We start from the raw sequence: 26,988 nt of genomic DNA, 5'->3' as shown, positions 1-26,988 counted from the left end.
CCACCACAGCCTGGGAGAAGGTTGGAGTCGACTTGTTTCACTGCAATAGTAAGGACTGTTTGTTGACTCTCGACTACTTGTCAAATTACCCTGAAATTGCAGTCTTGTCCAGCACAACAACAAAGACTGTCATTTTGCACTTGAAATCATTTTTTGCTAGGCATCGGATTTCCCTAGTGGAAAGACAAAAATTCGACAATGACAAAACTGCTAGAGTGTTGTTACCGTTGGCAGCTCAGGATGTGGTTCGAATTCGGGGTCCGGATTCATGGGATAGAATGGCTATAGGATTAAAGGTGGTTGCGCCTTGGTCGTATACAGTCAGGAAAGAAAATGGGGCTGTGTATCGGCGCAATAGACAAAATCTTTTGAGAACTCAGGAGACGTTTGAGGACACTCAGGACACCGGCATACTGCTACTGGACACACAAGGGGAAAAAACGAGAACAAATGGGGATGTGACAGAAGATACTAGGAGTATGACAGAAGCTTCGGACACAGTGCCTCAGACACTGCGCAGGTCTGAGAGGGCCAGCAGGCCTCTAGGAAGATTGAACATTCAGTGGTGATGTTTAATGGACCAAAAACTGACTCATTGAGTTGTTGGGGTTGTTTCAATATGTTCATGATTGACCATTTGAAAACAGAGATTCATTGATATTTGTGAATTTATATTGCTTGTTGATGAAATGTGCAGATTTGTTAGTTACAGTGAGCAAGAACAACCAACACCATTGATCATAGTTAACAAGTTTTATAGTTGTTCCGCCATTGCCACACATATACCACAGGTGTCGTAAACCTTCTTCAGAACCCCATCAATACATCTTCCTTTATGTATGTATATATATATATATTTATATATATATATATATGTATATATATATATATTTATATATATATATATTTATATATATATATTTATATATATATGACTCACATATTTATTTATATAAAATATATATATAAAGTCAATAAAATCTACATCTGATGATAACAACATAAAATATATTTTTTTAACACCTATTTATTAATTTCTTATGCAACAAACCTAGATAGTTGTTTTATGTCTGTTTACTGTAAACAGTTTGATAGGTGAATGTAAATATATTGCTTTTTATTTTAGTAAAATGGCACTTAATATATATATATATATATATATATATATATATATATATATATATATATATATATATATATATATATATATATATATATATATATATATATATATTTCACCTTTATTTAACCAGGTAGGCTACTTAACAAGAGGCACATCTCAACAGGTGGTCCAGGTAAATCATGGCATGGCACAGTTGGGGCTATCCTCTTTTGTTATTTAATGTTCCTCAAACAAGATGATGTCACAGATTCCCATCAGACCAACACTTTGAAAGCCTAAAAATTTGTCTAACAAAACACATAAGTAAAAGATCAGACATTGCTAGAGGACTTCTTGCAGTTGGAAGACATTGCCGTTGCCATTGTAATGCATATAAAGACAATAAAAAAAGAGAAGATTGCTTTATGTTTGAGGTTTACTTTAATGAAATCAAAGGCATATTTATGAGCGTTAGAGCACAATTTAAATGCATGTACAGTTGAAGTCGGAAGTTTACATACACTTATGTTGGAGTCATTAATTCAACCACTCCACACATTTCTTGTTAACAAACTATAGTTTTGGCAAGTCGTTAGGACATCTACTTTGTGCATGACACAAGTCATTTTTCCAACAATTGTTTACAGACAGATTATTTCACTTTTCACAATTCCAGTGGGTCAGAAGTTAACATACACTAAGTTGACTGTGCCTTTAAACATCTTGGAAAATTCCAGAAAATTATGTAATGGCTTTCGAAGCTTCTGATAGGCTAATTGACATAATTTGAGTCAATTGGAGGTGTACCTGTGTATGTATTTCTAGCCCTACCTTCAAACTAAGTTCCTCTTTGCTTGACATCATTGGGAAATCAAAAGAAATCACCCAAGACCTCAGAAAAAAATGTGTAGATCTCCACATGTCTGGTTCATCCTTGGGAGCAATTTCCAAACGCCTGAAGGTACCACGTTCATCTGTACAAACAATAGTACGCAAGTATAAACACCATGGACCACGCAGCCGTCATACCGCTCAGGAAGGAGACGCATTCTGTCTCCTAGAGATGAATGTACTATGGTGCGAAAAGTTCAAATCAATCCCAGAACAACAGAAAAGGACCTTGTGACAATGCTGGAGGAAACAGGTACAAAGTATCTATATCCACAGTAAAACAAGTCCTATATCGACATAACCTGAAAGGCTGCTCACTAAGGAAGAAGCCACTGCTTCAAAACAGCCATAAAAAGCCAGACTATGGTTTGCAACTGCACATGGGGACAAAGATCGTACTTTTTGGAGAAATGTCCTCTGGTCTGATGAAACAAAAATATAACTATTTGGCCATAATGACCATCGTGATGAAAGAAATAAAAGCTGAAATGAATAATTCTCTCTACTATTATTATAACTGACTTAAGACAGGGAATTTTTATTATGATTAAATGTCAGGAATTGGTAAAAACGGAGTTTAAATGTATTTGGCTAAGGTGTATGTAAACTTGCAACTTCAACTGTATCTTATTCATGAAGACAACATCAAAGCAAATCAGAGAAGATTACTCTGAGATTTACTTTAATGAAGCCATATTTGTGATAGTTTTGGAGCCCAATCCTTTGTACAACAAACTTATTCACACACTAACTGTAGAAATTTGTTTATAATACAAGACATATTTACAGCGATTAGAATAAACTGTTGATCTTTGTGCAACATTTACACAAAATAGCAATGCAATTCAAAACAAAATTGAATCTAGTCCTAGGTCTTTAAGTAATTCTACAGGTGATTGGCTGAATGCATGACAAAGCAAAAATCAATTTCCCAGATGATCACTGTTTTGGATTTTTTCAGGTGAGACGCATATCATTCTCCTTCGCAGTGTGGAAGAACAGTGGAAACCAGAAGCTTTTCTGCAATAAAATAAAGAATAAGAATAAGACATCACTTCTCCACATTATGTAACCATTTCAATGAATGACTAGAATGCAACTTCAGAGCTAAAGAAAGTTGATTTGATGTTAAGTTATATGAAGTTAATATAAGACATTTCATGAAGCTAATATGATATGATGTTATTTCAAGTTGATATGACATTATATGAAGTGGCTGTTCCACTGGATGTCAGAAGGTGAATTCACCAATTTGTAAGTCGCTCTGGATAAGAGCGTCTGCTAAATGACTTAAATGTAAATGTAATGTAAATTATATGAAGACAATATGGTATGAACTTATATATGAAGGTAGTACGATATGACGTTTTGGAGTTACACGTAGTTAATATGATATGATGTTATATGGAGGTAATGTTATACGAAGTTTCATGAAGTAGATAGGAAATTAAGTTTTCTGAAGCTAAAATGTTACATGAAGTTGATATGATATGACATTATATGAAGCTAGTGTGATATGATATAGGGCCTTCGGAAAGTATTCAGACCCCTTGACTTTTTCCACATTATGTTACGTTACAGCCTTATTCTAAAATGGATTTAATAAAACATTTTCCTAAGCAATCTACACACAATACCCCATGATGACAAAGCAAAAACTGGTTTATAGAAATGTTGGCAAATTTATTGCAAATTAATAACTGAAATACCTTATTTACACAAGAATTCAGACCCTTTGCTAAGACTCAGAATTGAGCTCAGGTGCATCCTGATTCCATTGATCATCCTTGAGATGTTTCTTCAAATTGATTGGAGTCCACCTGTGGTAAATTCTATTGATTGGACATGGTTTGGAAAGGTACACACTTGTCTATATAAGGTCCCACAGTTGACAGTGCATGTCAGAGTAAAAACCAAGCCATGAGGATGGCTGGCCGTAAAACTGTCCGTAAAAGGTTTGAGATAGGATTATGTCGAGGCACAGATCTTGGGAAGAGTACAAAAAAAATGCATCATTGAAGGTCCCCAAGAACACAGTGGACAACATAATTCTTAAATGGAAGAAGTTTGGAATCGCCAAGGCTCTTCCTAGAGCTGAGCAATCGAGGGAGGAGGGCCTTGGTCAGGGAGATGACCAAGAACCCAATGGTCACTCTGACAGAGCTCTAGAGTTCCTTTGTGGAGATGAGAGAACTTTCCAGAAGGACAACCATCTCTGCAGCACTCCAACAATCAGGCCTTTATGGTAGAGTGGCATAACGGAAGCCACTCCTCAATAAAAGGCACATGGCAGCCCTCTTGGAGTTTACCAAAAGGCACCTAAAGACTCTCAGACCATGAGAAACAAGATTCTCTGTTCTGATGAAACCAAGTTGTGATGGTTGGCATTCAGGCCAAAGAGTCCATCTTCCATTCCTGTGGCGGTCCTCATGAGAGCCAGTTTCATCATAGCTCTTGATGGTTTTTGAAACTGCACTTGAAGAAACTTTCAAAGTTCTTGAAATGTCCAAATTGACTGACCTTCATGTCTTAAAGTAATGATGGACTGTCATTTCTCTTTGCTTATTTGAGCTGTTCTTGCCATTAATATGGACTTGGTCTTTCACCAAATAGGGCTATCTTCTAAATACCACCCCTACCTTGTCACAACACAATTGATAGGCTGAAACGCATTGGGAAGGAAAGAAATTACACAAATCAACTTTTTACGGGCCACACCTGTTAATTGAAATGCATTCCAGGTGACTACCTCATGAAGCTTGGTTGAGAGAATGCCAAGAGTGAGCAAAGCTGTCATAAAAGCAAAGGGCTGCTACTTTGAATAATCTCAAATATATTTTGATTTGTTGAACACTTCTTGTTTACTACGTGATTCCATATGTGTTATTTCATAGTTTTGATGTCTTCATTATTATTCTACAATGTAGAAATAAAGAAAAACCCTTGAATGAGTAGGTGTGTCCAAACTTTTGACTGTTACTGTATATGAAGTTGATGTTATATGAAGCTGATATAATATGACATTATATGAAGCTAATATAATACATTATATGAAGTAACTATGCTATGACTTGGGTGACTGGAGTCTTTGACAATTGTTTGGGCCCTCCTTTGACACTGCCTAGTAGAGAGGTCCTGGATGGTAGGAAGCTTGGCCCCAGTGATGTACTGGGCCGTACACATTACCATCTGCAGCGCCTTGTGGTCGGATGCCTAACAGTTGCCTTACTAGGTGGTGATGCAACCGGTCAGGATGCTCTCGATTGTCCAGCTGTATAACGTTTTGAGGATCTGGGGACCCATGTCAAATCTTTCCACTCTCCTGAGGGGGAATAGGTTTTGTCGTGCCCTCTAAATGAGTGTCTTGGTGTTTTTGGACCATGATATTTTTTTTACTTTTTTTTATTAACCTTTATTTAACTAGGCAAGTCAGTTAAGAACAAATTCTTATTTTCAATGACGGCCGAGGAACAGTGGGTTAACTGCCTGTTCAGGAGCAAAACGACAGATTTGTACCTTGTCAGCTCGGGGATTTGAACTTGCAACCTTTCGGTTACTAGTCCAATGCTCTAACCACTAGGCTACCCTGCCGCCCCTAGTTCATTGGTGATGTGGACACCAAGGAACTTGAAACTCTCAACCCGCTCCACTCCTATTCCTGTAGTCCACGATCATCTACTATGTTGTCCTGGCACCACACTGCCAGGTCTCTGACTTCATCCCTATAGGCTGTCTTATCATTGTCTGTAATCAGGCCTACCACTGTTGTTTCATCAGAAAACTTAATGGTGTTGAAGTCATGCCTGGCCATGCAGTCGTGGGTGAAAAAGGGAGTACAGGAGGGGACCAAGCCTACCCTTGCCACTTGTGGGCGGCCCATCAGGAAATCCAGGATCCAGTCGCAGAGGGAGGTGCTAAGTCTGGTGATGAGCTTTGTGGGCACTATGGTGTTGAATGCTGAGCTGTAGTCAATGAACAGCATTCTCACATAGGTTATCCTTTTGTCCAGGGGGGAAAGGCTGTGTGGAGTGTGATTGAGATTGCTTCATCTGTGGATCTGTTGGGTTGGTATGCGAATTGGAGTGGGTCTAGGGTTTCTGGGATGATGGTATGGATGTGAGCCATGACCAGCCTTTCAAAGCACTTCATGGCTACCGATGTGAGTGCTACTGGGCGGCAGTCATTTAGGCAGGTTATTCTAGCATGCTTGGGCACAGGGACTATGATGGTCTGCTTGATACATGTTGGCAATACAGACTACATAGAATGAAAGTGTCAGTGATGACACTTGCCTGTTGTTCCGCGCATGCTCTGTGTACACACTCTGGTAATCTGTCTGGCCTCACGACCTTGTGTATGTTGACCTGTTTAAAGGTCTTGCTCACATCGGCTACGGAGAGCGTGATCACACAGTCATCCAGAACAGCTGGTGCTCTCAAGCATGTTTCAGTGTTGCTTGCCTCGAAGCGGGCATAAAGGCACTTAGCTCGTCTGGTAGGCTTGCACCACTGGGCAGCTCACGGCTGGGTTTCCCTTTGTAGTTTCTAATAGTTTGCAAGCCCTGCCACCGCCTACGAGCATCAGAGCCAGTGTAGTAGGATTCAATCTTAGTCCTGTATTAACGCTTTGCCTGTTTAATGTTTTGTCTGTGGAAATAGCGGGGTTTCGTATAGGCGTCCGGATTAATGTCACGCCCATTGAAAGCGGCATCTCTAGCCTTTAGCTCAGTGCGGATGTTGCCTGTAATCCATGGCTTCTGGTTGGGATATGTACGTACGGTCACTGCCGGGATGACGTCTATGCATTTATTGATGAAGCCGGTGACTGAGATGGTATACTCCTCAATGCCATTGGATGAATCATGGAACATATTCCAGTCTGTGCTAGCAAAATAGTCCTGTAGCGTAGCATCCGCATCATCTGACCACTTCTGTATTGAACGAGTTACTGGTACTTTCTGCTTTAGTGTTTGCAGGAATCAGGAGGATAGAATTATGGTCAGATTTGCCAAATGGAGGGTGAGGGAGAGCTTTGTACACGTCTTTGTGTGGAGTAAAGGTGGTCTAGAGTTTTTTTTCCCTCAGGTTGCACTTGTGATATGCTGGTAGGAATTAGGTCTTCAGGATTTAAGTTTGCCTTCATTAAAGTCCCCGGCCAATAGGGGCGCCGCTTCTGGATAATTATGCATCTCCCCAGGCACCCTCATTTGTTGACTTCTGTGATCAAAAAAGCCTTGGTTTCATGCATGTCAACATCAGAAGCCTCCTCCCTAAGTTTGTTTTACTCACTGCTTTAGCACACTCTGCCAACCCCGATGTCCTTGCTGTGTCTGAATCCTTGCTTAGGAAGGCCACCAAAAATTCTGAGATTTCCATACCCACCTATAACATTATCCGTCAAGATAGGAATTCAAAGGGGGAGGAGTTGCAGTCTACTGCAGAGATAGCCTGCAAAGTATTGTCATACTTTCCAGGTCCATACCCAAACCGTTCAAACTTCTAATTTAAAAAATGAATCTCTCCAGAAATAAGTCTCTCCCTGTTGCCACCTGCTACCGACCCCCTCTGCTCCCAGCTGTACCCTGGACACCATTTGTGAATTGATCACCCCCCCATCTAGCTTCAGAGTTTGTTCTGCTAAGTGACCTAAACTGGGATATGCTTAACACCCCGGCAGTCCTACAATCTAAGCTAGATGCCCTCAATCTCACACAAATCATAAAGGAACCCACCAGGTACAACCCTAAATCTGTAAACAATGGCACCCTCATAGACGTTATCCTGACCAACTGGCCCTCCAAACACACCTCCGCTGTCTTCAATCAGGATCTCAGCGATCACTGCCTCATTGCCTGTATCCGCTACAGGTCTGCAGTCCACCCCTAATCACTGTCAAAAGCTCCCTAAAACACTTCTGCGAGCAGGCCTTTCTAATCGACCTGGACCGGGTATCCTGGAAGGATATTGACCTCATCCCGTCAGTTGAGGATGCCTGCACATTCTTTAAAAGTAACTTCCTCACCATCGTAGATAAGCATGCTCCGTTCAAAAAATGCAGAACTAAGAACAGATATAGCCCCTGCTTCACTCCAGACCTGACTGCCCTCGACCAGCACAAAAACATCCTGTGGCGGACTGCAATAGCATCGAATAATCCCCGCGATATGCAACTGTTCAGGGTAGTCAGGAACCAATACACGCAGTCAGTCAGGAAAGCAAAGGCCAGCTTTTTCAAGCAGAAATTTGCATCCTGCAGCTCTAACTCCAAAAAGTTCTGGGACACTGTAAAGTCCATGGAGAACAAGAGCACCTCCTCCATGCTACCCACTGCACTGAGGATAGGTAACACGGTCACCACCGGTGAATCCATGATAATCGAAAACTTCAACAAGCATTTCTCAACGGCTGGCCATGCCTTCCGCCTGGCTACTCCAACTTCGGCCAACAGCTCCGCCCCCCCCCCGCACCTACTCGCCCAAGCCTCCCCAGCTTCTCCTTTACCCAAATCCAGATAGCAGATGTTCTGAAAGAGCTGCAAAACCTGGACCCATACAAATCAGCTGGGCTTGACAATCTGGACCCTCTATTTCTGAAACTATCCGCCGCCATTGTCACTACCCATATTACCAGTCTGTTCAACCTCTCTTTCATATCGTCTGAGATCCCCAAGGCCTGGAAAGCTGCCGCGGTCATCCCCTTCTTCAAAGGGGGAGACACCCTGGACCCAAACTGTTACAGACCTATATCCATCCTGCCCTGCCTATCTAAGGTCTCCGAAAGCCAAGTCAACAAACAGATCACTGACCATCCTGAATCCCACCGTACCTTCTCCGCTGTGCAATCTGGTTTCTGAGCCGGTCACGGGTGCACCTCAGCCACGCTCAAGATACTAAACGATATCATAACCGCCATCAATAAAAGACAGCACTGTGCAGCCGTCTTCATCGACCTGGCCAAGGCTTTCGACTCTGTCAATCACCATATTCTTATCGGCAGACTCAGTAGCCTCGGTTTTTCTAATGACTGCCTTGCCTGGTTCACCAACTACTTTGCAGACAGAGTTCAGTGTGTCAAATTGGAGGGCATGTTGTCCGGTCCTCTGGCAGTCTCTATGGGCGTGCCACAGGGTTCAATTCTCGGGTCGACTCTTTTCTCTGTATACATCAATGATGTCGCTCTTGCTGCGGGCGATTCCCTGATCCACCTCTACGCAGACGACACCATTCTGTATACTTCTGGCCCTTCCTTGGACATTGTGCTATCTGACCTCCAAACAAGCTTCCATGCCATACAACACTCATGCCATACGACACTCATACAACACACTCCTTCCGTGGCCTCCAACTGCTCTTAAATGCTAGTAAAACCAAATGCATGCTTTTCAACCGTTCGCTGCCTGCACCCACACGCCCGACTAGCATCACCACCCTGGATGGTTCCGACCTAGAATATGTGGAAATCTATAAGTACCTAGCTGTCTGGCTAGACTGTAAACTCTCCTTCCAGACTCATATCAAACATCTCCAATCCAAAATCAAATCTAGAATCGGCTTTCTATTTCGCAACAAAGCCTCCTTCACTCACGCCACCAAACTTACCCTAGTAAAACTGACTATCCTACTGATCCTCGACTTCAGCGATGTCTACAAAATAGCTTCCAATACTCTACTCAGCAAACTGGATGCAGTTTATCACAGTGCCATCTGTTTTGTTACTAAAGCACCTTATACCACCCACCACTGTGACCTGTATGCTCTAGTCGGCTGGCCCTCGCTACATATTCTTCGCCAGACCCACCTGCTCCAGTTCATCTACAAGTCCATGCTAGGTAAAGCTCCGCCTTATCTCAGTTCACTGGTCACGATGACAACACCCACCCGTAGCACGCACTCCAGCAGGTGTATCTCACTGATCATCCCTAAAGCCAACACCTCAATTGGCCGCCTTTCCTCCAGTTCTCTGCTGCCTGTGACTGGAACGAATTGCAAAAATCGTTGAAGTTGGAGACTTTTATCTCCCTCACCAACTTTAAACATCTGCTATCTGAGCAGCTAACCGATCGCTGCAGCTGTACATAGTCCATCGGTATATAGCCCACCCAATTACCTACCTCATCCACATACTGTTTTTTATTTATTTACTTTTCTGCTCTTTTGCACACCAGTATCTCTACCTGCACATGACCATCGGATCATTTATCACTCCAGTGTTAATCTGCTAAATTGTAATTATTCGCCTACCTCCTCATGCCTTTTGCACACAATGTATATAGACTATTTTTTATTTTTTCACTGTGTTATTGACTTGTTTATTGTTTACTCCATGTGTAACTCTGTGTTGTTGTCTGTTCACACTGCTATGCTTTATCTTGGCCAGGTCGCAGTTGTAAATGAGAACTTGATCTCAACTAGCCTACCTAGATAAATAAAGGTGAAATAAAAAATTTAAAAAATATTATTTTCTTGTTTACTTATGACCCTATACAGCTCATTGAGTGCGGTCTTAGTGCCAGCATCGGTTTGTGATGGTAAATAGACGGTGACAAATAATATCGATGAGAACTCTCTTGGTAGGTAGTGTGGCCTACAGTTTATCATGAGGTATTCTACGGCAGTAATTGACAAATACACACACCCCCACCCCTCGTCTTACCAGACGTAGCTGCTCTGTCCTGCCGATGCATGGAAAACCCAGCCAGCTCTATATTATCTTTGTCGTCGTTCAGCCACGACTCTGTGAAACATAAGATATAACAGTTTTGAATGTCCCGTTGGTAGGACAGTCTCGACCGTAGCGCATCCAGTTTGTTTTCCAGTTATTGCACGTTTGCCAATAGAACCGATGGTAATGGTGACTTACTCACTCGCCTCCGAATCCCTTTTCTTCACGCAAATGACGGGGATTTGGGCCTGATCTCATTAAGAAAAATCTTTGTCCAGTTTAAGGTGAGTAATTTCTGTTCTGATTTCCAGATGATCTCTTTGGTCATAAGAGACAATAGCAGCAACTTTATGTACAAAATAAGTTACAAACAATGCAAAAAAAATTATAATTGCACAGTTGGTTAGGAACCCGTAAAACTGCAACACCTCCGGCGCCATTATACTACATAATGTTGTTATTTAAAGCTAATATGATATGCCGTTATATGAAGGTGACATCATATTAAGTTATTTGAAACTAATATGACATGATGTTACATGACATCGATATGATAAGACGATATATGAAGCTAAAATTATGATGTGATGTGGGAAGTTAATAGATATATGAAGGTAATATGTAATGATGTTTTATGAGGTTATATGAAGTTACTATGATATGACATTATTTTAATATAATAAAATACGTTAAATGAAATAGATATGATATTAAGTTATATGGAGCTAATATGATATGACATTATGAAGCTAATATAATGTTATATGAAGTAGATATTATATTTATGTATATGAAGCTGATATAAGATATTATGTGAAGTGAATATGACTTGAAGTTATATGAAGCTTATGATATGTGGATATACGATGCTCATATGACATGACATTATATATAATTATATGATAAGGAGTTATATAAAGGAAATCTCATGTGAAGGTGATGTTATGTTTTAGGAAGTAGATATTAAGTTACAATATATGAAGCTAATATACAGTAATATGTTACTTCAACCTAATATTATATGAAGTTATATGAAGTTGATATGATGTTATATGAAGTCATTTAAAGCTAATGAAATGACACTATATAAAGGTAATGTGATATGTTTTATGAAGTTATATGAAGCTAATATAACGCGTTACATTTAGTAGATATCATATTAAAGAAGCTAATAACAACTGATAAGTGAAGCTAATATGACATGAAGTTCTATAAAGGTAATATGATATTATATGACGTTATATGAAGCCAATATGATGTTATATGAAGCCAATATGATGCTATATGAAGCCAATATGATGTTATATAAAGCCAATATGATGCTATATGAAGCCAATATGATGCTATATGAAGCCAATATGATGTTATATGAAGCCAATATGATGCTATATGAAGCCAATATGATGCTATATGAAGCCAATATGATGTTATATGAAGCCAGTATGATGTTATATGAAGCCAATATGATGTTATATGAAGCCAATATGATGTTATATGAAGCCAATATGATGCTATATGAAGCCAATATGATGTTATATGAAGACAATATGATGCTATATGAAGCCAATATGATGTTATATGAAGCCAACATGATGTTATATGAAGCCAATATGATGTTATATGAAGCCAATATGATGCTATATGAAGCCAATATGATGCTATATGAAGCCAATATGATGTTATATGAAGCCAATATGATGCTATATGAAGCCAATATGATGTTATATGAAGCCAATATGATGTTATATGAAGCCAATATGATGTTATATGAAGCCAATATGATGTTATATGAAGCCAATATGATGCTATATGAAGCCAATATGATGTTATATGAAGCCAATATGATGTTATATGAAGCCAATATGACATGATGCTATATGAAGCTAAAATGTTATGATTTTATATGAAGGCAATAATACATTATGAAGATAACATACATCAACGTGTATTGATCACATCTTTACTAATGCTGCATTAATTTGCTTTAAAGCAGTATCCAAATCCATAGGGTGGAGTGATCACAATATAATAGCCATATCTAGGAAAACCAAAGTTCCAAAGGCTGGGCCTAATATTGTGTATAAGAGGTCATACAATAAGTTTTGTAGTGATTCATATGTTAAAGATGTAAAGAATATTACCCTGTCTGTGGTGTGTAGTGAGGAGTCACCAGACACTGCACTTGACACATTTATGAAATTGCTTATTCCAGTTACTAATAAGCATGCACCCATTAAGAAAATGACTATAAAAACAGTTAAATCCCCTTTGATTGACGAGGAATTAAAAAAATGGTATGGTTAAAATTATTCTAAAGACCCCCACCATTGATTATGTTGTTATTAATTTGCTTATGTGCCATTGTACTTATGCTCACTGTATAGCTGAACATTGAGGCCTCTCTGTGTCTAGCTCTCTGCCAAAACCCGCAGCCCTGCATCTGTGAGAAAAGGTGAGAAAAGGGACTGAGGGTGATGGCGAGACACAGAGAGACTATGTCTGTTTTTCTCTGAAATAAGGGCAGATTTGCATACCGCTGAGACAGGTTCTCAGAAACCTTGTGTTAAGAATAACTTGTTATTTTAGCTACACATGCAGGGTTGACAGAGGAAATCACACCACAAGGTGCAATCTTGGAGACAGAATGTTGGGGGCAGAACACAGATGAGACATCAGTTGTATGTCTAATGTTTGATCTTTGATTTCTGTCGACAGCTGTATATGGATAAAATTGTTATGATTTATAAGTGCACATTTTGAGTGTTCCTTACTTGTTAAGTAAATAACGGCGCCCATAAAAGTGGAACCAACAGAGTGTTGTATGGCATTGAAGCTCATCTGGAGGTTTGTTAACACAGTGTCCAAAGAAGGAAAAGAAGTATACAGAATGGTGTTGTCTGCATAGAGGTGGATCAGAGAATCACCAGCAGTAAGAGCGACATCATTGATATATACAGAGAAAAGAGTCGGCTCGAGAATTGAACTCTGTGGCACCCCATAGAGACTGCCAGAGATCCGGACAACAGGCCCTCCGATTTAACACACCGAACTCTATCTGAGAAGTAGTTGGTGGACCATGCAAGGCCGTCATTTGAAAAACCAGGGCTGTTGAGTCTGCCGATAAGAATGCGGTGATTGACAGAGTCGAAAGCCTTAGCCAGGTCGGTGAAGACAGCTGCACAGTACTGTGCATGACCAGCTTAGAAACCAAACACACCAAGACAATCATGAAGAGGGCACGACAAAGCCTATTCCCCTCAGGAAACTAAAAAGATGTGGCATTGGTCCTGAGATCCTCAAAAGGTTCTACAGCTGTAACATCGAGAGCATCCTGACTGGTTGCATCACTGCCTGGTACGGCAATTGCTCGGCCTCTGACCGCAAGGCCCAGTACATCACTGGGGCTTAGCTGCCTGCCATCCAGGACCTCTACACAAGGCGGTGTCAGAGTGCTTCTTAACAGTTTTTACCCCCCAAGCCATAAGACTCCTGAACAGGTAATCAAATGTCTACCCAGACTATTTGCACTGCCTGGTATGGCACTGCCTGGTATGGCAACTAACCTACAGAGGGTAGTGTGTATGGTCCAGTACATCACTGGGGCTAAGCTGCCTGCCATCCAGTTCCTCTACACCAGGCGGTGTCAGACGAAGGCCCTAAAAATTGTTAATGATCCCAGCCACACCAGTCATAGTCTATTCTCTCTACTACCACATGGCAAGAGGTACCGGAGGTAAAAATAAAAGAGAGCCGCACACTCTTGGAGCTCAGATGCAAAAATGTAATACCAACGTTTCGACAGCCAAGCTGTCTTCATCAGGGTATAATCCTGATTAACACACAATCCTGATTATACCCTGATGAAGACAGCTTGGCTGTCGAAACGTTGGTATTACATTTTTGCATCTGAGCTCCAAGAGTGTGCGGCTCTCTTTTATTTTTATTTTCAAGTTTCTACTCCGCTAGCCAGCACCTCGTCTTAATAGGTGTGCGTTTCTTTTTCTTCTTTAAGAGGTACCGGAGGGCCAAGTCTAGGACCAAAAGGCTTCTCAACAGTTTTTACCCTCAAAAGCCATAAGACTCCTGAACAGGAAATCAAATGGCTACCCGGACTATTTGCATTGTGTGCCCCCCAACCCCTCTTTTTTACGCTGCTGCTACTCTCTGTTTATCATATATGCATAGTCACTTTAACTATACATTCATGCACATACTATCTCAATCAGCCCGACTAACCGGTGCCTGTATATAGCCTCGCTACTGTATATTGCCTCGCTACTGTATACTGCCTCGCTACTGTATATAGCCTCGCTACTGTATATAGCCTCGCTACTGTATATAGCCTTGCTACTGTTATAGCCTCGCTACTGTATATAGCCTCGCTACTGTATATAGCCTTGCTACTGTTATAGCCTCGCTACTGTATATAGCCTCAGTCTTTTTTACTGTTGTTTTTATTTCTTTACTTATCTATTGTTCACCTAATACCTTTTTTTAACTTAAAAATTGCACTGTTGGTTAAAGCCTGTAAGTAAGCATTTCACTGTAAGGTCTACTTTGATTTGATTCGTACCGGTACCCCCTGTATATAGCCTCACTATTGCTATGTACTGCAGCTCTTTTACTAGTTGTTATTCTTATCTCTAACTTTTTTATTTAGTTATTTATTTTCAGTATATTATTTTTTATTTGTTTTTATTATTGTAATGTTTGTATTAATTTTATATTTTTTTCCTTTTCTTTTTAGGTATTTTCTTTAAACTGCATTGTTGGTTTAAGGACTTGTAAGTAAGCATTTCACTGTTGTTCACCTGTTGTATTCAGCGCATGTGACAAATAAAATTTGACTTGATTTGACCATGGACGTCCAGTCATTGTTTTAACGCTAGATAGCAACTTCATTCAAACTGCATGCAGAGACATAAACATGCTACCCACGAGTTGATTTGATTTGGATCTCTTGGACTAATCTTCCAAGAGTCCTTAAACGAGTTCATCTGACTGGGCCAAAATCCCAACGTATCCATTTAAGTTATATGAAGCTAATATAAGATGTTACATGAAGCTGATATGATATTAAGTTATACGAAATGGAAATGTTGGGATTTTGGTCCAGAGTCAGATGAACTCGTTTAAGGACTATAGGAAGCTAATATGATAGAACCCGTACTTGTTTTAGCAATCTCAGCAGAGCAGTCCTCTTCGTTGGAGGCCTCGTCTTGGCTCTTTTGTGGCTGATCTTAGCATGAAGTTGCTGCACCCTCTGGTCTGCGTTGTCGTTGTAGAACTGTTCTGAGACCAGTAGTTTGAGCTGACCCATCTTGGCAGACAGCAGGTCTAGGACCAGTAGAACAATCAGGATAACAGACAGTGGGACCAGAGACCTGGAGACGAACAGGGGTGGTTGGGGTTAGGGTTATCAGGTCTAGGACCAGTAGATAACAGACAGGGGGACCACAGACCTGGAGACAGGACTCACAATTACCTTCTTTTGTCACCGTACAGGTACCGTCCCGAAGTGCAATTTCAACTGTCCCAAACTGAACTTGAACAGTCCCAAATTGATTTTTTATATGCCAACATGGGTCTAGGTAATGCAGTGCTTTTAAAGTAGTTTGTGTATTTCTGAGACAGATACAGTCTATATTACATAAACTTAATTTAGTAAGAAAAATATGTAGCATCTTAATGAAAGCAAACATCTATTACAATGTTAATAATTGTAATTTATTAATTGAACATGTATACAATGTTATTTTTTTTATTTTTAACTAGGCTAGTCAGTTAAGAACACATTTTTATTTACAATGAAGGCCTACCTCAGCCAAACCGTAACCTGGACGAAGCTAGGCCAATTGTGCGCCTCCCTATGGGACTCCCAATCACAGCTGGTTGTGATATAGCCTGGAATTGAACCAGGGACTGTAGTGATGCCTCTTGCACTGAGATGCACTGAGATTCAGTGCCTTAGACCGCTGCACCACTCGGGCGCCATCAGGTCTAGGACACGTAGATAACAGAACACAGACCTGGAGAGGAGCAGGGAGGGCTGGGGAAGGCAATCCTCCTGAAAGAGGGTGAAGGTGTAGGAAAAATCCTTCATGATGACTGCCCCTGGGAGAGGGATAAACACGATGCTGTTGTCTTCCTGATGAATGGGAAAGGGATAAAAAGAGATTGATGCCAGCCTTTGACCTAACCTAGCTAGCATTAGGGTTAGGGTTGGAGCTGGAATTATCTTAGCTTTTAAACCGTCTCTGGAGGAGTATCTCATGAAAGTGTTACCAAGATGTTCTATCATCCTATTAAAATCAAATACAATTGTATTTGTCACATGCCCTCAACCAACAATGCAGTTTTAAGAAAATATATTTAAGAAAATATTTAATTAATAAACTAAAGTAAATAAATATATATATAAAGTATCACAGTGAAATAACAATAATGAGGCTATATACAGGGGGTACCGGTACTGACATGACATTGTATGGTTTTCTGAACCTCCAAGCATGGCGACTAACGTTTAGGTTTATCTTTAGGTTAATGCTGAATGGTTCCAGTTCAACTCACGTTTAGGTTCATCTTTAGGTTAATGCTGAATGGTTTCAGTTCCAGAAGGTGTTTGTTGATAATCAGAATAAGCCAGTAGAGCAGTGCATCCAGGGAGATGAATAAGAGCCAGGTTGGGAGGTGGGTGAGCACTGGAACCAGGAACCAGAGCATGGTGTAGCCCTCTCTCCGTGTGAAGCGGGCGGAGGGGATAGAGCGGAACTGATCTGCCTCCTCTGGGCTCAGAGGGAGGAGGTAGGGCTTCCCCTCAGCTCTCTGTTGATCATCGTATCTAATAAACCTGCTGGTGATGAAAGTGTTCTGGTACTTGAGGTTGAAGAAGTATTTTCTGAGGAACAGGGTAGTGGTGATGATGACCAGGGTGACCCCTAGTACCGGAACTCCTCTCTGGAACACAGCCATCACCAGGTCGATGCACACCTCAGCGCTCTTCGCTGTTGTGTTCAGTGTCCGGACAGCATCCTGAAGTTTCACCGTCAGATCGTTGGACTCAACGCTGTGTCCGACGGTGACTGATGAATCGTACTTGACAACTCCAAAGTCTATGAACTTGTTGAGCTTCTCGCCCACCCACCTCAGCAGATTGACATAGTTATTTATTGGACTGATGTCCAACAACACTCTCTTCTTCTCCAGGTTACACACCAGACTGCTGGATACTTCTCTGAGGTTTCTGGTGAATGAATGGATGAATAAATTGATTAGTAAATGGATACATTTTTTTTTACAGATGGTATTAAAATGTTTCTTATCCTTGCGCTGTTTGTAGCCAGATTTCCCTGAATACATATTATTTGACAGATATTTTTGAAAATATTTGCAGAGTTGTGATGTTTAACTCGACTCATCTTAACCACGTGGATCTAAATAAATAACTTTCATAGCTCTACAACAAAGAACGCCACTAAGTTGTTTTTAGTTTAACCTTCCTTTCACTAGGTAATCAGTTAAGAACAAATTCTTATTTACAATTGGTATTTTATTAGGATCTCCATTAGCTGTTGCAAAAGCAGCAGCTACTTTTCCTGGGGTCCACACAAAACATGAAACACAATACAGAATGAAAAAAATACAGAACATCATCAGACGAGAACAGCTCAAGGACAGAACAACATAGATTTTTAAAAAGGCACATATAGCCTACATGTCAATGCATACACAAAAACTATCTGGATCAAATAGGGGAGAGTTGTTGTGCCGTGAGGTGTTGCTTTATCTGTTTTTGGAACCAGGTTTGCTGTTTATTTGAACAATATGAGATGGAAGGAAGTTCCATGCAGTAAGGGCTCTCTCTATATAATACTGTATGTTTTCTTGAATTTGATCTGGATTTGGGGACTATGAAAAGACCACTGGTGGCATATCTGGTGGGATAAGTGTGTGTGTCAGAGCTGTGTGTAAGTTGACTATGCAAACAATTTGTGATTTTATCAAAAGAAGTGATGCAGTAAGTCTCTCCTCAACTCTTGGCCAAGAAAGACTGGCATGCATAGTATTTATATCAGCCCTCTGATGACAATTAAGAGCAAAGACAGCTTAACTAGATCTTTCCTTGCAGCACTGACCCACACGACTGGACAATATTCAAGATTACACAACGAGAGCAGAATTGGCTTTTTGGAGAGTGGTGTCAAAAAAGCAGAGCATCTCTTCATTACGGACAGACCTCTCCTCATCTTTGCAACCATTGAATCTATATGTTTGACCATGACAGTTTACAATCTAAGGTAACGCCAAGTAATTTAGTCTCCTCAACTTGTTCAACAGCCACACCATTCATTACCAGATTCAGCTGAGGTCTAGCACTTAAGGTATGATTTGAACCAAATACAATGCTCTTAGTTTTAGAGATGTTCAGGTTTATTACTGGCCACCCATTCCAAAACAGACTGCAACTCATTGTTAAGGGTTTCAGTAACTTCATTAGCTGTGATTGCTGATGTGTATATGGTTGAGTCATCAGCATTCATGAACACACAAGCTTTGTTTAATGACAATGGCAGGTCATTGGTAAAAATAGAAAAGAGTAGAGAGTCTAGAGAGCTGCCCTGCACTTTACATGTTTGATATTAGAGAAGTGTCCATTAAAGAAAACGCTTTGAGTTCGATAGATTGCTCTAAATCCACGATATGGCAGAGGTTGAAAAGCCATAGCACTTAAGTTTTTTCAACAACAGGTTCTGGTCAATAATATCAAAGGCTGCACTAAAATCTAACAGTTCAGCTCCCACAATCTTCTTATTATCAATTTATTTCAACAAATCATCAATCATTTGTGTCAGTGCAGTACATGTTGAGTGCCCTTCTCTATAAGCATGCTGAAAGTCTGTTGTTAATTTGTTTACAGAGAAATAGCATTGTATTTGGTCAAACACAATTTTCTCCAACAGTTTGCTAAGACCTGGCAGCAAGTTTATAGGACTGCTGTTAGAACCAGTAAAGGTCACTTTACCACTCTTGGGAAGCGGAAATACTAGGCTCAGATAAATAAAAAAATATGACAGATAGGAGTGGCTATGGAGTCAGCTATCATCCTCAGTAGCTTTCCATCAAAGTTGTCAATGCAAGGAGGTTTGTCCTTTTTGATAGTTAACAGTAATTTTTCCACCTCTCCCAAACCAACTTTACAAAATTCAAACTTGCAATGTTTTTCTTTCATTATTAGGTTTTTTTATGCATGAATATAATTTCTCACTGTTTGTCGTGGACATTTCCTGCCTAAGTTTGCCCACTTTGCCAATGAAATAATCATTAAAATAATTGGCAACATCAAATGGTTTTGTGATGAATAAGCTTAGATGTGTTTCTATATCTGCATTGCTTGCTCTTTGGGGTTTTAGGCTGGGTTTTTTTACAAGCACTTTGTGACATCTGCTGATTTTAAAAATGACATTTTACTTCCACCGACATGTACAAATTACCCCGACTAACCTAACATTGACTCTGTACTGGTATCCCCTGTATATAGCCTCATTATTGTTATTTTATTGTGTTACTTGAATTTTTCACTTTAGTTTATTTAGTAAATATTTTTAAAACTCTATTTCTTTATAACTGCATTGTTGGTTTAGGGCTTGTAAGTAAGCATTTCATGGTTAGGTCTACACCTGATGTATTCAGCGCATGTGACAAATAAAATGTTATTTTGTTTGAATTTGACCTCTGAATGTACATGACATGTACAGTATTTTGATCTTTTCGTACCCAAGGGAACAATTTGTACACTAACCGTCGCCATATTTCTAAGAGTCTAAACCTAACCCTTACTCTAAGCCTAACCCCTTACCCTAACCCACCTTAAGGTGTTCCGGACATTCCAGAGGATCACCAGCCCAGTGCCTGCCGTCAGAAGCAGGTTCCTGCCCTGCTTCATAGTGCAGGAGATAAGAAACAGCAAGGAGAAGCAGCGGACTCTCTTGGAGCAGAACAGGACAGCTGTCAACAGGAGTGAGCAGCAGCCTGAGGTGACTCCACACACCACTAGGCTGTAGTTCAGAGAGAAGTAGAGGCCCAGTAGGAGAGCCCCTCCCAAGGCCAGGCTCAGGGTCAAGCAGCTGAGGAAGTGGAGGAGGATATGTCTCCAGCCCTTCCTGTGGTCCGAGGTGTAGAGCAGGACCATCATGGACCAGACCCGGAACAGAGCCAGCCTCTCAAGTTGGGATGGCATTGTAGTAGGAGGAGCAGGTTGAGGGTTTGGAGAACAGGTCCAAAATGAAGAGTAAAATAATATGGAGAAATAAGTGAAATAATATCTAGTGGCACGCCCCTCTTCACTCTGACGCTACCTCTCTTTGACTGTCTGACTAACCCTAACCCTCTCTATGACTGTCAGACTGCTTCACTGTGTCTCTTGTTTAAAGGAACAGTTTGTGAATCCCCTAACCATAATTGCACTAATCTAATCATAGAAGCAGGTTTTGAAATGTCCTGTCCTGTAATGATGTCTGTAATGGTCTGTTGTGTATTGCTGTAATGGTTTGTGGGAGGATGTCTTGGTTTGGTTCCAACTTCAAGACATGCAGAGGAAAGCATGTCTTGACAACTGATAACTTAGCTAGGGAAATACCACTTCCTTATTTGTATGACAAATCAACTTCTATCATTCCTTGTGTAGTGTCTATTGACAACAACCTGTCATCTAATTATATACAGGCTAGTTCACAAAGAAACACAAAAAGTAGGATATCAATGTAATTTGTCTCAAAACAAGAAACAATAAAAAATATATAATGTGGCATTTACCTATTTCCATATAGCATATGTGACCCGATTCAGGAAACTAGGCGAATGTCGCAAGTCACGGCTTCACAGGAGAGCTGTTTGAACATACAAAATATTTTGGGGGGCAGAAATGCCTTCTCAAACACGTGAACTTTCATGTGCCTTAATATCAAACTTGTATGCCATTTGTAAATACGAATAAGTGTTAAATTACAACCCTAGTTGGTTTAGCCACAGAGAAAGGGAGAAACCTTCCAGCTAGCCATGATTGGCTGAGATAATGAGTGGGCTGGACATGCCGAGAGATGAGTTTGGATTGGTCTGCCATATAGCACGCGTTTGTCTATTGGAGCTGGTCAGTATGTATTGGTAATTGGTAATCGTGTTAAACGCTGTTTAAATTTTTTTTATCTTGTAGTAAAACTGCATACACCTCATGTCAAGTTAAAGTGTACTGTTAGCTCGTTAACGTTAGCTGGCTGGCTCACTAGCTAACGTTATGTGTATGTTCTCCACTTTCTGGAGGACCGAGTTTTGAAAGTATGATAGGTAAGGAGATGGAGAAAACATCAGTCTGGATTATGTGTCAAACTAAGGGCAACCATGCATGGCATCAGACAGGAGATGTGTCCAACCATGATGTATCCTGGCAAAATAGTCTAGCTAGCTACATTTTCATTACACGTTTCTAATTTTGACAAAGTTGTTTCATTTCAAGTTGACTGTTAGCGAGCTAACGTTAGGTATGATCTTATTCTTCATACCTCAGACACATTTGCTTGACTAGTTAAAGCCATAGAACCTGGTTGGTTAGCTACCTGCAGATTCATGCAGGGTAGTAACGTCATGAGTTGGGATTCATTGTTTACCTAGCTAGCTATCTAGCTACATTTCGTAACACACTTAGTGTGCCAGAGCGCAGAAAACTGTTTAATTTTTTGAACGCTCAACACCTGTTGAATATGTCTGGTGTCAGTAAACATTGGCAACAAAGCATAATTCAATAGTTGTCAACAGCATAATTACAGTCACCAACGCTCCGGATAACATGAAAACTGTCTAACCATCTCTGCTAGGGTGAGTAAAATGGTCAGAGTGGGGTGTTCTCTCATTATGTGTCTGGAAGTAGCTACCCAATGTTATCCAGTTAGCATGGGGGGTTGACTGTTGTTGTGAGGTCAGAGCTTTCGGAATAATCCTACTTATTGACCAGAGCGTCCAGTGTGCACTCTGAACGCAAAAACGCTCTGAATTTACAGACAATCTGACAGCAGTCACCGACGTTCTGGATAACCTAACAGCCTAACCAGCTCTACTATGACAAATAATGTTCAGTGAACTGTTCTCTCTCTCTATCTCTCTCAGATGTCTGGAAGTAGCTGGCAAGTTAGTACAGAACTGTTGGATCAACCATTAAAGAGATGGGTGGGGCCAAGGCTTAAGAGGGTGTGAACAATGCTGAATGGGTGTAGACAAAAGAAGGGCTCTCCAATAGTAGTACCAAAACATTTAAAAGCGGTTTTCTCAAAAGGGAGTTTACAAATTGATCTACTTTCAAAGCAGAATTACTTTCTCATTGTTCCTCAACTGTAGTGTATGATATACCATTTTGTAGCTCAGAGTCTCTACTTTTATCCATGTAAAAACAGATATTCAAATGTTGCTACATAACACCGAATCCAGGTGGTGACTCCCTCCTGGTCTGAATGATGGTGGTTTATTTCTGGCAATAAACTGAACCGCAGAAAGTTCATTGTAGGGTATTCAACCCTTGACTCTCTCATTCATCCTCAACTCTATCAACCCATGGGATCCTTTTTTTCTTGATTTTATAATTTCCTTTATTACAATATTATATATTTTTTATTGTGTAAATGTTGGTCATTTAACAGACACTCTTATCACACCATAGAACCACCAGACTAATGATACCAATGCAGGAAGAAGGTGTAGAACAGTATTGTGTATTTAGACAATATAATTCCAGGTCTGGAAGTATCTTGGTACAAAATACATTGGATTGTAGTTCAGGCCAGTGTTACACAAATTACAAAATAATCAAAAGTTATTCAAAAAGTTAATAAATACAGTATGTATTTCAAATAAATGTAACAGCAATACTGCCCATCTCTGCTTACAACTATACATCTAGTCAACCGCAATTCAAAATAAGTCTTTATTCTTCTCTTTTTTAATAAAAAAAAAACATGAATAGCTGGAGGTGGAATGTAATGTTACCTTATGTTAGGTAATGTATGTACCTTCGACCATAGTGAAACCCCCTTCAGTTAAGGTTATGGTTAGCGTTAACCCTACTCCTTCAATTAATTATCTGTAGTACTTGAGTAATATTGCAGGTACCTGTAGAACCTGTTGTATCTACAGTTACAGACCTGTTGTACCTACAGTTACAGACCTGTTGTACCTGCATTTACAGACCTGTTGTATCTACAGTTGCAGACCTGCTGTATTTACAGTTACAGACCTGTTGTATCTAAAGTTTGAATGTTCAAGGCATGCAAGGGACCGATCTTTATCTCACAGTTGTCACGCTGCAAACTTGGTGATGCTGCTACGCACCAGAAAGAGGAAGGATGTACAGGATGGGCACACACAGCCGGAAAACCAAAATGAACAAACACGTCAGAAAATGTTGTCATAATATATGCATGACACCTTAAACCTGTGTTTCTATTGGTCGGGGGGGAAGGGTGGGAGTGGGGTGGGGTGCGTTCCTCCTTGTCCGGGAAAGTGGCACACTGCAACCCCTCCACATAGTAACACAGTACCACTACCCCTCCACATAGTAACACAGTACCACTATCCTTCCACATAGTAACACTGTACCACTACCCCTCCACATAGTAACACAGTACCACTATCCTTCCACATAGTAACACAGTACCACCACCACTCCATTTAGTAACACAGTACCACTACCCTTCCACATAGTAACACAGTACCACTACCCTTCCACATAGTAACACAGTACCACCACCCCTCTACTTAGTAACATAGTACCACTACCCCTCCACATAGTAACACAGTACCACTACCCCTCCACATAGTAACACAGTACCACTATCCTTCCACATAGTAACACAGTTCCACTAACCCTACACATAGTAACACAGTACCAATACCCTTCCACATAGTAACACAGTACCACTACCCTTCCACATAGTAACACAGTACCACCACCCCTCTACTTAGTAACATAGTACCACTACCCCTCCACTTAGTAACACAGTACCATCACCCCACCACTTAGTAACACAGTACCACCACCCCTCCACATAGTAACACAGTACCACCACCCCTCCACTTAGTAACACAGTTCCATCACCCCTCCACATAGTAACACAGTACCATCACCCCTCCACTTAGTAACACAGTACCACCACCCCTCCACATAGTAACACAGTACCACCACCCCACATCTTAGTAACACAGTACCACCACCCCTACACATGGTAACATAGTAACACCACCCCTCCACTTAGTAACACAGTACAACCACCCCTCCACATGGTAACACCGTACCACCTCCCCATAGTAACAAAGTACCACCACCCCTCCACTTAGTAACACAGTACCACCACCCCTCCACTTAATAACAATGTACCACTACCCCTCCACATAGTAACACAGTACCACCACCCCTCCACTTAGTAACACAGTACCACCACCCCTCCACTTAGCAACACAGTACCACCACAGCTCCACATAGTAACACAGTACCATCACCCCTCAACATAGTAACACAGTACCACCACCCCTCCACATAGTAACACAGTACAACTACCCCTCCACATAGCAACACAGTACCACCACCCCTCCACTTAGTAACACAGCACCACGACCCCTCAACATAGTAACACAGTACCACTACCCCTCCACATCGTAACACAGCACCACCACCCCTCCACATAGTAACACAGTGCCATCAGCCCTCCACAGAGTAACACAGCACCACCACCCCTCCACAGAGTAACACAGTACCACCACCCCTCCACTTAGTAACACAGCACCACCACCCCTCCACAGAGTAACACAGTACCACCACCCCTCCACTTAGTAACACAGTACCACTACCTTTCCACATAGTAACACAGTACCACCACCCCTCCACTTAGCAACACAGTACCACCACAGCTCCACATAGTAACACAGTACCATCACCCCTCCACATAGTAACACAGTACCACCACAACTCCACATAGTAACATAGTACCATCACCCCTCCACATAGTAACACAGTACCACCACCCCTCCACTTAGTAACACAGTACCACCACCCCTCCACATAGTAACATAGTACCACCACCCCTCTACATAGTAACACAGTACCATCACCCGTCCACATAGTAACACAGTACCATCATTCCTCCACATAGTAACACAGTACCACCACCACTCCACATAGTAACACAGTACCACCACCCCTCTAATTAGTAACACAGTACCACTACCCCTGTACTTAGTAACACAGTAACACCACCACTCCATTTATTAACACAGTAACACCACCCCTCCACTAAGTAACACAGTACCATCACCCCTCCACTTAGTAACACAGTACCAATACCCCTCCACATAGTAACACAGTACCACTACCCCTCCACATAGTAACACAGTACCACCACCCTCCACATAGTAACATAGTACCACCACCCCTCCACATAGTAACACAGTACCACCACCCCTCCACATAGTAACACAGTATCACTATCCCTCCACATAGTAACACAGTACCACCACCCCTCCACTTAGTAACACAGTACCATCACCCATCCACATTGTAACACAGTACCACTACCCCTCCACATAGTAACACAGTACCACCACCCCTCCAGTTAGTAACACAGTACCACCACCCCTCCACTTAGTAACACAGTACCACCACCCCTCCACATAGTAACATTGTACCACCACCCCTCCACATGGTAACACAGTACCACCACCCCTCCACATAGTAACACAGTACCACCACCCCTCTAATTAGTAACACAGTACCACTACCCTTCCACATAGTAACACAGTACCACCACCCCTCCACATAGTAACACAGTACCACTACCCCTCCACATTTACATTTTACATTTAAGTCATTTAGCAGACGCTCTTATCCAGAGCGACTTACAAATTGGTGAATTCACCTTCTGACATCCAGTGGAACAGCCACTTTACAATAGTGCATCTAAATCATTTAAGGGGGGGTGAGAAGGATTACTTATCCTATCCTAGGTATTCCTTGAAGAGGTGGGGTTTCAGGTGTCTCCGGAAGGTGGTGATTGACTCCGCTGTCCTGGCGTCTTGAGGGAGTTTGTTCCACCATTGGGGGGCCAGAGCAGCGAACAGTTTTGACTGGGCTGAGCGGGAACTGTACTTCCTCAGTGGTAGGGAGGCGAGCAGGCCAGAGGTGGATGAACGCAGTGCCCTTGTTTGGGTGTAGGGCCTGATCAGAGCCTGGAGGTACTGCGGTGCCGTTCCCCTCACAGCTCCGTAGGCAAGCACCATGGTCTTGTAGCGGATGCGAGCTTC

General features: G+C 41.2%; 1 protein-coding gene across 2 annotated transcripts; it reads right to left on the bottom strand.

Moving 5' to 3' along the window:
* Positions 1–1,324: 1,324 nt before the first annotated feature.
* Positions 1,325–21,196, bottom strand: LOC135551675 (dendritic cell-specific transmembrane protein-like). 2 transcript variants are annotated; one of them, XR_010457350.1, is made up of 6 exons: positions 20,520–21,196; positions 17,224–17,896; positions 16,683–16,801; positions 15,824–16,037; positions 10,645–10,725; positions 1,325–3,013 (listed from the first exon to the last, which is right to left on the bottom strand). XR_010457350.1 is itself a non-coding variant. In XM_064982853.1 (5 exons), the coding sequence occupies exons 1-5, from the start codon at positions 20,888–20,890 to the stop codon at positions 2,951–2,953; spliced, it is 1,440 nt and encodes a 479-aa protein (XP_064838925.1). In that variant the 5' UTR covers positions 20,891–21,195; the 3' UTR covers positions 1,325–2,950. The 2 variants fall into 2 exon arrangements, 1 of the variants encoding a protein (XP_064838925.1); XM_064982853.1 differs by lacking the exon at positions 10,645–10,725 and having other exon boundaries at positions 20,520–21,195.
* Positions 21,197–26,988: the final 5,792 nt, after the last annotated feature.

This window comes from Oncorhynchus masou, chromosome 13 (assembly GCF_036934945.1).
Source record: "Oncorhynchus masou masou isolate Uvic2021 chromosome 13, UVic_Omas_1.1, whole genome shotgun sequence".
Classification (NCBI taxonomy): domain Eukaryota; kingdom Metazoa; phylum Chordata; class Actinopteri; order Salmoniformes; family Salmonidae; genus Oncorhynchus; species Oncorhynchus masou.
The sequence above is the reverse complement of the archived record's forward strand: the minus strand, read 5'-3'. Positions and strand labels throughout refer to the sequence as shown.

Coding starts and splice junctions, on each gene's coding strand:
- LOC135551675 (XM_064982853.1), bottom strand. CDS start 20,890: ATGCCATCCCAACTTGAGAGGCTGGCTCTGTTCCGGGTCTGGTCCATG. Junction 17,897..20,519: donor AATGTCCGGAACACCTTAAG/GTGGGTTAGGGT, acceptor TTCATTCACCAG/AAACCTCAGAGAAGTATCCA. Junction 3,014..15,823: donor TGCTGAGATTGCTAAAACAA/GTACGGGTTCTA, acceptor ATTTTATTGCAG/AAAAGCTTCTGGTTTCCACT.